Genomic DNA, 12,578 nt, shown 5'->3' on the forward strand with positions numbered 1-12,578 from the left:
GGGTAAAGGGAGGGAGGGAAGGAGGACTTTACACAAGACAGCTAATGAACCTTTTCTGTAGTTATTGAAATTTTCTGTTCATCTACATTTCCCATCATAGGACCGGATGACAGCTAGACCAGAACCTGTAAATCGAAAGGTCTCAGTACACGCTTTTCGAATAGAGTAGTAAGTGAATGAACAGGCTGCCAACCCATCACATGAATGGAGAGCCACCGTTAGCCTTAATTTTGTGATTTGTCATTCTATTCCCTTTGTCAAAGGCATTTGCTATTGAGTGGCTAATTAATCAGGATATATCCCTATGTGAAAAGTATCCCAGGAAACCATCTAACTCCTGTGACCTTTAGCTAGAAATACTTCTATGCTTATCCCAAATTGCCCCCTCTTTTCATAAACTTTCAGCAAATCATTGCCAATGAGCTAAAATGACAACTCCATAGCCTGGCTTTCAATATATTACGTAAACTGGCTCTAAACTACTTCCAGCCACACTCATTTATTCATTGTTTCCTAAACAAACCATACAGTCTTACCACAGAACCACTGACTTACCACCCTACTCCTCATCTTTCCTAGTCACTCCTCCAAGTCTCACTCACTGTTGTTTCACATCCAGACCACATTATGAATCTTCCTTAGGTTTTGTTGTTCACTCTAGTTGCATATCACTAGTTTTAGTTATGCTTATATGACACTTAACATATGTTAGTGTGCACATGCACACACAAACATACATACACTTTTTTCTTAATCAACTCATAAAGACATTGTGGCATAAAACAAGTCAGAAGACTTTGATTATGAATCCTGGCTCTGTCACTTGCTAGCTATGGATAATTTCTCTGAGCCTCACCTTCCTCATCTGTAAAATGGGGCCAATAATCCTTGAATAACTCCCGAAGATTTCATCAAGATACAATGATGTAAGTAAGAACACGTCCTTTATCAGTCACGAATCATGTACAAATATATTATTTGATGTCTCTTTCTGTATCCTCAGTACTTGGCAAAGTACCCTTCACACCTCTTAAGTACGTAATGAATCTCACTGATGAAAGTACTAGACTATAGCTATAAAAATTTGCTGAGTCATCTTTAGTTATTTCCCTCAATTCTATATAGTTCACATTTATTGACTACTATTGTGCCAGTTTCTTTACAGGAATTGTTAATTTAATCTCACAACATGAGGCAGGTCCTAGACCCTATTATCTCCATCAATCTGGCAATCTGTGAGACAGATCCCCAACAATGCTTTGGCTAGGTGACTTTTTTTTCCATTTCCATTAGAGAAAAGACACGATAAAGTTAAGTTAAACTCATAGTGGGAAATACTGGACAAAACTGCCACTATGGTGCACCCAACAAGCTATAATTAAAGCTGTCACCATTTTCACTATCAGGGCCATTAAAATAAACTCCAACCTGAAAAGTTGGAATGTACGTTCTTAACCCAAGTACATTTTTCTCCTTTTGAAACTTCAAATAAACAAAGAAATACAAAAATCTGAAAATGCGACAACCCAATACTTTCAGTTGTTTCTGCTTACAATGTGCTGAAAGTCAAACTGAAAATTTGTAGTTACAGATTATTTTTGTAAAGTCTGCAAATTTAGAAAGTATATATTTTATAGAAGGTTATTGCATTTTCTTCAACCTCAGATCGTTATCAGGTTAAGCAATGTCTTCAACATTTTTCTCCCTCGGAAATAAAACTCGGGTGTTTCCTATGATTGTCTCCTCTTTATTCTTTTTTCTTCCATTCTTTAACAGTATTTTATCCATTTCTAAATTAACTGTTAATTAAAATCTTAGTCATTTTAATGTCATCTCATCTAATGAACAGGGGAAATTCCTTGAGAATAATTTTTTATTTTTATTTGTAGTTTTTCTTCCTTTAAATTGGCATCTACGGAAATAGATTCTTCAATATCCTTCCATAGGGAATATTTAAAATAAATGGAGTTAAGGAAAAGGAATACATGTAGAATAAAATACAGATGGCAACTCTCAATAATGAAGACTATAAAAAATCTGAGTTGATTTTGTATATTTGGGGGGAGAAAAGAAAAAAGGAAAAGAATGATCATTTCAGAAGTTACATTCCTAATTTATATAATCTTTCAAGCGAACAAAAAGGAAGTCAACCTCCTTGTAATGAATTGACATAAAAAGGGCTTTATCTTCTAACTGTAGAATTCAAAGATGTTTTTTATGTGATACGATAATGGTTTAAGAGATTAGATGATTTTTTCCTCCAACAATTAAAACTGAAGATAAAATGCTACTTGTAAGTATAAAAGAACTTGTAAGAGCCTGAAAAGGTTCAACTCTTCTAGTATACCCCTGACTTTATATGCAAACTGACACAGGGTTGGTGTTCTCATATCTTTAAATAGGATCACTGTTATACAGAGATCAGAAAAACTGCTATGAACTTACAATAAAGGCCAAAAAACCATGTGGGCCATCAGCCCATACATGGAAATAGGTTCTCAGGAACTAAGCAACTCCTTGGAGAACAAAATCTTAGAGCTGGGCCTCAGGTGTCTCATCAACAAAAAGAGAGTTGAACTAAATGACATTTGAGATCCCTTCCAGGTTCCAACTCTTCTATTTCTGCTTATGGTTCTAGTTCTCTTCCAATCCATCATACACAAAACTTTTTTTTTTAACTTCTGCAGTCTGCAAGTCAATTTTGGAATGGTCTCACATTTGGCCTTTGCGTTACATTCTAAGTTTCAGGTAGCTCGTGTTTAGGTCCAAGCATCAGCTGCTTTAGCAATCTTTTCCTCCAATCAACATCCAGTGAATTCAGCAGACCTACACACCAAAAAGACCAACCGCTTCACGTAATTTCCCGTTCCACTGTCTACCAGATAAAAGCCAAACTCCACAATTCAAGGTTCTTTATTATGTGGTCTCTCCCTATCTGATTCATGGGTATATATTACATGCATTTAATGTCAGTTCTAAAACATTATAAAAACAAAAATTTGAAAAGAAAAACGTTCATGCATAGTTCCCCATCGTCAAAAATAGTCACTATTTTCATTTAATGAACTTTCAATGTCTTCTCATTTTCCAATAGATGAAAATAAAATTGTATAAATATAGAACATTTTGTGTTACTCCTACCATTTGTTTAGAAAAAACTTTTTCATGTTCCTATGACCTTATTTTCTAATAGCTATAAAATAGTACATATTGATCAGCGTCTCCACTAGTTCAGTTGGCACTTTTGTGTGAAGTAGAAAAAGGCACATCTTCTGGCCTCCTGCGGGGGACAATTTACCTAATGACATGTGAGCACCCTGATATGAAAACAGTGTATTTACTGGGGGGGGGAAATCATCCTGTAAATAAACAGGTAGGATAACGTAGTATGGAAGTTGAGGTCAGACCACTTTCCTTCAAACCCTACCTCCTTTACTCACTGTTTGATCCCGTCCAAGTTGCTTAACCACTAGAGGCCTCAGTTTCATCGTAGGGATATTAATAGCAGTGATCACAGCACTGTGAGCGGGAAATCAGAGAAGGCCCTTAGAACAGCGCCTGGCACGCAGTGGACACTCCAAAGTTTTTCCCCCAATAAAAACTATATCAATGCTATCTATATCTTTGTGCCTATTTTTAAATACATCAAAAAAATTACTCCCATAAAAAACATGGCCAGGAAAGGGATTACTGTATTAACATGTACTAACAAGGATCTGACTTTGAACTTTCATCTCTTCATATAAATCCACTATGTACATAGGTAGTAAAGCGTCAGATGATGACTATTCATGAAATGCCATTCTATTAAGATAATAATCTCAGGAAAAACAGTAAAATTTGTTCTGAGGGCTCTTAGAAAGAAATATTAATGGGAGTTAATATCTTAAAGGAAATATGGACTTTGGTCTCCTTACCCCAGTGGGGAGGGTCGATCGGGGTGACCTATGAAGCCTTTCCAGCTCTGTCTAAGACCCAGTCTCTCCATCACAAAGCCTCAGTCCCGGAAAGGACAGGTTCTTCCCTCTTTTCCTGATCTATGCTACAAGATGTTGCTCATCTCATCCTCTCACTTTACCTCCACCTGAAGCAACTTTTCCTCACCTTGAGAATGAAGCTCCAGCTATCATCCAAAGTCCTAGTTTAAATCTGACACTTGCTCCAGGCTCTTTTAATGCTCCATCGCGTTCTTTAAAAATTCAGAATATTTATTTATTGTCTATGTCACTGTTTATTTAAGTCTAACAACATTAACCATGACATTCTGAAAAAGTAAAAATTATTTTCTCTTGCATCTGAATTAATGCAACCTTTATCTTCAAAAATCTAGTGTGCTCCTAGATGCACATACAGCATCATTTAATTTAGCGAGATCTCTATCCACATTAAGAGATAGAATCTATCTTAACTGAAGTCATACCAGACTGTAAGGTTGCAAGACAGCACGATCAGGTTTCTACCGCATTGAATTCCTTTTTACCACTGGCTAAGTTGACAAATGATACAGAGTCTAATAGCTGATATAACTCATGGTGACTGTCATGTCATAAAATGTTTAATAATCCATTTTAAATAGTTAAAAAATAAAGTCTGAAACAAAGAGGAGAGTGTGCATTAACATTAAAATTTTGTTTTAAAACAGCATTTTTCCTTTTTTCTCTTATCAAGTCCCATTTATAAAGCATTTTAAATTTCTTGAAATCTCATTTCTGCTTCCAAGTTTAATCCAACCTTTCTGCCAAATGATATAAGATTATCCAATCTACGTTATTATCTGGCAATTAAGAGGAGGGAACTAAAATCCACAGTTGGATAAAGAAGATATATTCTAATCAAAAAAGCTACTAGAATAAATCGTCTCTACAGAATATGAATTAATATCCCTTTTTTATTTTCAAAAAAAAAAACCCTTATAATATTAACAAAAATGCAACATGCCTTAAAGGTATGACTTCTTAAAATGAGGAATCATAATATGATAACAGAGTGTATCAAAGTCTAAAAGGCAGTGGGCACATCCAGTACAGGGTGATGGCATGAAGCCATGAGGTTATCATATTATAACATGGAGAGCAGTTGCAAGACACTGCCGCCATACACTACAAACTCTCTTGGGTGCCATTTTCACCCATGACTTACGAGATTTTCCGGTTTGAAGCCTCATCATCAGTGTGTACAATGAAGCTGCTCCAGAGGCAACAGGGAGAGAAGCAGCTGTGGCGGGCATTTGAACTGAAGATACTTAGGCAGAGAAACCAATCTGGTGGTGGTGTAAGACATGAATGGAACCGGAGGAAGAAGAGACAGTAGGACAAAAAAGAACAAAGAAGAGGAGAGAGAAGACGACAATCAGAAATGAGATGGCAGAATGAAAAAGAAGGCAGCAAAAAGAAAGCCAACCAGTGAAGGAAGCACGGACAGCAGGAAAAGAAAGGGGAGAGAGGAAGGAGGAGAAAGAGAAAAAAAATGTAAATAATCTTTGGGTATATGAAAAGAAACATGTGCCATATGTATGTATTTCTGATTGCTGTTTTTATAAGTCACAGATGCTATCAAATGACCAAACTCAGAATTAGAATCCAGGCACAAATCCATGAACCACAAGAGCTGGAATATCGCTGATACATATTGTTTAAAAACAGAAACAAAAATCTAAGCTTCAGGTCAACAAGCAGCATGAAATTTACTGCCATTTGACTTTCCTGAGTGACTAGAACCCATGAAGGAGAGTCAAAGGACATTCCAATGTTCCGTTTCTGAGCCTGAAATTGTTCAAACACAAAACAGAAGAATGTCATGTTGGTTTCTTAGTTGGTCAACGTCAAATACACCTGCTAACCAGATATGCCGTATAGTTCCTGAGTTTCTCAGAAAAAGCGTTTCCATCATGTCTATCCCTATACTTCTGGTCTGTTGTTTTTGGTTTTTTTTTTTTCAATTTAAAATGAATTTTAGCAAAATCTACCTTTTGCCACCCATGAAGCCAATCAGGCTGGACAGTGATGTCCCAGTACCATGCCTTCCAAGATGACAACTGTCCCCATATTTTCCTAACTCTCCCACTCTATCAGAAACAATGTGCTCTCAATGAACAGTCTTCGATAATTCAAAACAGGCATAATGAATTATTAGTCAGAAAATCCTCGGTAAGGTGGTAGGCGGCCAGTATAGGATCCTTTCCAGTTAAGAAACGATGGAAAAGCAAATTAAAATGTACTTTTGCAAGTAAATCCCTTACATATAATTATAGCTATACTAACGGTAAGAATTTCCATTCTAATACCAAGTTGATTAGGGAATTCTTCAGGCACAACTGGCCTTTCTTCGACTTCCAAATCAGCCCACATATGTCCCTGTCCATGTGTAAAGTTGATGCAGACTAGCAGGTTATATGGCCCTTGGCCTATTGCAAATACCATGAGATGCATTGAAACACTGCTCTTTGTTATTAGGGAATCATTCTAAACCCATGAATATATTTGGCATTTCCAAACAAGGACAATATGAATTGGAAACATGATATTCAATTGTCAAATCCTTCACCAGAACTGAGCTTCATCATAGAGACTTTAACTTTCCATGACCAAAACGCAAGTCAAAGGAACACAAGGTAATTAAAAGCCTACCAAATATGAGAGGTCTGGAAGCCATATATTCACTGACTACAAGCAGACATATGGACTCTACTAAAAGAACCCAATACCTGTGGTGATCTTAAACACGGACCGAAACGTCCACTTGCCAGATCAAGCCTCAAATAAGTGAGAAAATTGTCAAGCTACAAAGAGTAAACAACATTTGGGAAAGAGGGATTTATTAATAAAATGTTTATTAAACTCCTGGAACATAAAAACCTTTATGAACTGGCTCTACGTGATATAGCTAGCTTGACAGGCAGTTTTGATTTACCCACCTGTGTACATTCGCACTAAGTACAGTGCCTGGCAAATTACAGAAGCTCAAACATATTTTTCAGTGAATGAATGATTGCAGCTACAAGTGAAGGAACAATTCAGTGATATTATACCCATTAGTGGGACAGGGGACCAGCACCCACTCTCCCTTAGCTTGGTGGTATTTCAGCCAGGAGAGACTGGAGATGGAATCCTTAGAAGGTTGACATCTGAGTACACCTAACCAAAGGAACACTGCGTAAAAGCATCTCATTAATAAAACTGATCACTACAGCATTCCGCACCTTTGAATAAGAACACATCCCACAGACACAAACCTGCTCTACCCACCACTGGAGGAACTGAGGGGAGGAGCAGGGTATAAACAGCAACAAAGAGTTCTTGAGAGTCTCAAATCTGTGTGCTGCCTCTACCCAGGAAACAGAACCTAAATCATGATGTCAGCATCTTCCTGTTTCAGAAACTTATTTGCCTATGGAGACTACTCTATGGATGTGTCTTTTGGCAGCAGAATTTTCTCTTTGTGCTGAATGAAGGTGTGATGTTTCCCAGAAGCTATTTAAAGCTACAGAGTACTGATCCCACGAATAGTACAGAGTGATGAACCCACAAACTCGTGAAGAAACGTTCATTTGGAATCACTGGAAATGCAAGTGCTGTGTGGCAAGATACAGCCACACATGGCCCAAGACCATCACGGAAGCGAGGGATCCGTGCTGTCCCAGCGTGTCCTAGAGAACCTGCCTCCCTTCTGATGAAAGGAACTCACCGCAGTGCAGAATGTCGTCCAGAGCGGGACACACTGTTGGCCACAGGGGACGGCAGGTTGCTCCCTCTGTGCAGGTCCTCAATGGACCTACTCCAGGGCTTCGATTTGTCCACCGAGCTCTCCACCGTGCTTTCCACACTCTCAAAGTCAAAACTAAAACAAGAGCAAAATGCCACTGAAGACATCAAGATTCAAAGTCACACAAATACATGGATGTGCGTAACTTGCTCCTCCTTCCTATTATATATCTGCATCTCGATACAGGTAGTCTTTGCAAAATAAGAAAATGAAAAAGGAAATACAAAAGAATTTCCATGACTCAGTGCTAGCTTCAAAAATACAGAACGACAAACACTGGACCAGGCCAAAGAATAGCTGAACGACAGCAAAAACTAAATCTTTATATGTGATTAGGTTGGTGCAAAAGTAACTACGGTTTTTGCAATTATTTTTAACCTTTTAAACCACAATTACTTTTACACCAACCTAATACCATAAGGCCTGCTAACTTACCAATTGCCAATATTGCTAAGGTGGAAGGAGACCTTACAGCTGTCTTCATTTTGTTTTAACAAGTCAATATGTTAGGCTTGTACTAATTTATTCCTACCCATCAATTTTCACTGAGCATTTTCTCCTAGTGTGTTGGCAAGTGTACTTTTCCAACCATATGTGATCCATTACTCACAAAGTTATGAATTTGCTTTGATTTTGGAATCTCTTCCCAATGTGGTGCTCTTGAAAGCAGGACTGTTGTTTCTCTGACATTTTTTGAGGTTATTATTCACGTTAACCATGTTAGAATAAATGGCAAGTTAAGTTGTTCATTCTTGTATAATTTTAGGAACAAAGTTTTTAAACAGACAGGCCTTTGTGTTCTATGGATTTTTTCCCCTCCCAAAGTCAGTAGCTCTACTTTCCCCAAAAAATATTGTATCAATTGTTTCTACCCCAGCTCCACCAAGCATCACCTGATCAGATAGAGAATAAACAGAAGGCAGCTATAATTAATATCATCTGGAAGGTCTTGGAGGCTATCACAGAAGAAACAGCCACACTACATATTGGAAATAATGAGTATGACTTTGTATGAAAAAGTATGACTTTTATGAAAGTATGCTTGCCAAAATAAAATACTTGGTCAGAACAGTCATCTGTAAACTAGGTGATGCTTGCTGTCCATCTATTAAACACTACTCCAGATGGCACAGACTGATGTATAAAGTCATCGAATCGATCTGACAATTCTGTGATGCCTTCGGATGCAGGAAACAGTGCTGAACAGAAAAGAGGTAGAATTGAGATCCTTAAGTACTAAAACTAGAAGCCTATAATTGATATTAGAAGAGGTAAGCTGAGGAGACCTTCCAAGATCACTCAGGCATTTAAAACTCTTGCCAAGTCACTCTGCAGCCCCCGTGTCATTCAGGTGTCCAGCACTCTCCTGATCCTCTCGGCTCATTGCCCACTCTCACACAGCGGAAAAAGGAACCACACACCTAAGTGACAGCTTCGGTTTTAAGGAAGGAGCATGAGCCTGTTGTTTCACACTACATGGGCAAGGAAACTGGCACATGCCAAGGAACAATAAGACATTTTTCAGCCCATTCGTTTCAAGAAAGAACATAAATTTTATGTATCTCTATATAGTTTTTCATCTAATGAAAGCAAAAGAAAAACAAAACTAATAAGCAAAGAATATAAAGTTAATGCCAAAAAAGCAGAAGATTAGGAAGCAAAAACTCTGAGTTCTGATCTTGCATTGGGTTTGATCTTCTGCTGCAGACTAGAATTCCCCCACAGTAGCACTACCTTTCCCTGTTGGTTTTATGTGAGGGTACATTTAAGAAAGCTGCTTCACAAGCTCCATTGTGATGGAGGGAAAGGGTTCATGACAGCAAATATGTAATACACAGCATGCCATTCTTTTCATTATTCCTGAAGTTTCTTGGCCCTTCCTTATTTCCATAAATATTCCTCCAAATTTTAAAATATGCAACAGGGTAAGACTATTATTGTTTTGTCACATAATGAGAAACGTAAGGGGGACTAGCAGTTTTTGACATAGGAGATAGATAAGAAACAATCTTTGGAAGAGTATACTACAAAAACTAGTATGATATTTCAGAGGACAATTTCTCAGGAAAATACACGTTAAGTACTGTCTTTTCTTACTCTATTCCACATAGTATATGAGTTATCAGAACTGAAACTCATCAAGCCACTTTCAGTTAATACTTTAGTTTCTGCATCCACAAGGTAGGAATAATTATAGCTTTCTCCTCACAGATTTTCAAGAAAATGATGAGGATTATGATAGCATCTGGTTAGGTCTTGGGATTTCACTGGAGTGAAGCAATGTAGAAACAAGTTACTGCTTCTAAAAGAAGAGTTGAAAGGAAAAAAACACTACCTAGGCCAAAATGTCTTCCAGTCAAATTAAAAATACAGTATGATCTCCTCAAGCTGTATGTGGGAGAGTTTATCTGTGGATGCTGATATATGTTTTGATTCAAGGAAGAAATGTGGAGAAGAGAGTATCTCATTCAAATGTACACTTTTCATTTCTGGTGTGAATCTTTCCAGAAGTCAAGCAAATGGGAAAATTCTATGAATTAACAAAAACAAGGTTAAGTAAGTTGATTTTTTTTTTCCTGCTTTGTTCCAGTCCCCCACGTCCCCACCACCTGTACAAGGGGCAAGTCAATATAAATACATATAAAGTAAAAAGGGAAAGGGGTCTCGTTTACCCCTTTTTTCAGACTGGTAGCAATTTCTGTCTTTCCTAGCACATACAAATATGCATACATATGTGTCATTTTTTAAAATAAAAAGAGTCACTCTTTTGTATCTTGCTGTATTCACTCAACAATATATCATATACCTCTTTCAATAGCTGCTGGAGTATTCTACCATATGGGTATATGAAACTTGAGCACCAAACAAAGTATTTCTTTTTAAAATAAGGACTCTTTTCAGGGTAATTTTTACTCCCCCGTTTTATTTCTGCCTAAAAAGCATCTCTAATAACAATTATGTGAGTTGCTTTTAGTTATTTGAATGGAAACAAACCTCCTTAAACCTCACCACATCTGCTTCTGGTTTCTCCCCTCAGTGCAGTGTATAATTTTACCACTGAGTTGCATCTTCTGTGACCACATAAAATTCAAAAGAAACAAGCCAAGTTTTACTTACGTTACCGCATACTGCGCAAATGATAGATATTCCACTAGAACATCAAGACCTTTGTTTTCTTCATTCAAAAACTCTCTGACCCATCTGTTGAAAAAAAAAATATTACTGGAGAGATTCATCACATGCTCTGCCACAAAAGGCCAGTGAAAACTTTTGTTTTTCCACCACAAACGTTCATTGCCTGAAAGGAAATACGGAGTAAGAAGGCCTAGACTATCACGTGAGATAGGAGCTTTTAGATAATGACAACTAAGAAAACCACATTTCAATATGCAAAAAGAGGGGGCAAAAGGTCTACGTGTGCCTTCTTCACATTTGACTGCTTACGAGACTTAACCTAGAAGAAACTTTCTAAAAAAGGAACTTGCTAAATGTACTTCTTCCACCATAACCGATCCACAGCCTGCTTGTTGAAGGAGCTCAGACTACACAGGGAATGAGGCAGACTGGGGACATGACAACATAACCACTGAAATCCAGGCGCAAGTCCAAATCCACGTTCAACTCTTTCTTGGCACACAAAGCTGTAGAAAACACTGAACTAGCCAATGAGAGGCCAATGTTTATGGGCTTCTGGAAATTCAATAGGGATGATTTTAATTTTTTCCATGAATGTTAAAACCTTTTATGAAGTTGCAGGCACCGCAACCATCATCAAAGCTGAGACGTGACAAATATCATGGTTTTTAAAAATTCATTTTGAAACAGTACCACCTTGCAGTTGAATGGTAGGTTTAAAGGCAGGTCACTGGTTTTTTTTTTTACACACTTTTATTCATTCTTCATAGTAACTCCTAGAGATGAAGTCGAATGGTCAAACAGAACCTTCAGTTACTAAGGATAAATAGCTGTTACCCCACCTTACATATTCCCTCCAGGGTGTCCATCTTCAAAGAATATGTGATATCCCATTACGCTTCTGCTAGATTTTAAACTCCAACAAATAATAAGTAAAAAGGTCCACTATGATCACAGAAATGAAACTTGGGGTACATCTGCCAATGGCATTCCAAAGTGGTTGCCTCCTTCCCTGCACACCGAACCAACGAGATCCACCAGCTGTGGACACGATAGGGGCTACAGAAGGCAGTGTTGAGAGCTGTTAGAACAACAGTAGAACAGTCCTACTGTGTGTCCTTAAGGATGAGGAGCCTCTTAAGGTCTTTGTCTTAAAGGAAGAAAAATATCTGGTGGACTCAGGATGCCTGTTTTTTATTTCTGTTTTTTGGAGGATGTTTTCGTTTTTGTTTTATCTTCCAAGTTCATTCTTTCTTTTAGTTATGGCATGATGCCATAAACTCGGGTCTGCAGGTAGTTACAAGAGGCAGCAAGGTCGGAAAAGAAGACAACCTGCCTTGTTTTCCCCCTGAGAGTCTCGGGGAGACTATCACAAAATGTATGCACTTAGCCCAGCCACGTGTAAGCAAAATAATATTTAATTTAAAAGAGACCTAGAGTGGCAACACTAGCAAAGAAAACGCCATCCACAGGCCTGTACAGAGTGACCAAAACGGACAGGGCTGCCTACTGGCAGAGGCGGAAGCTTCATTTCCAAAGCACCACATACATAATCTCATGGCATCTGCTTCTACTTATTTTCATTTGATTTATTTTAATTACACCCTGTGCAGCTAGGTCTCAGGAGATAGCAGACATTTTTAAGCGCAGATTATTAGAAGCCGCGAAATAGTAAAAGGATT

At 37.9% G+C, this 12,578-nt stretch overlaps 1 protein-coding gene across 1 annotated transcript in view; it reads right to left on the minus strand.

Annotated features, from left to right (window-relative positions):
- Nucleotides 1-12,578, minus strand: part of FMNL2 (formin like 2) — a 281,409-nt gene that overhangs the window by 71,754 nt on the left and 197,077 nt on the right. The window contains 2 exon segments of the mRNA XM_033112217.1: nt 7,684-7,836; nt 10,879-10,962. Of these exon segments, the coding sequence (XP_032968108.1) occupies nt 7,684-7,836; nt 10,879-10,962 (237 nt within the window).

The sequence above is a fragment of the Rhinolophus ferrumequinum genome, chromosome 8 (assembly GCF_004115265.2).
Source record: "Rhinolophus ferrumequinum isolate MPI-CBG mRhiFer1 chromosome 8, mRhiFer1_v1.p, whole genome shotgun sequence".
NCBI classification, from domain to species: domain Eukaryota; kingdom Metazoa; phylum Chordata; class Mammalia; order Chiroptera; family Rhinolophidae; genus Rhinolophus; species Rhinolophus ferrumequinum.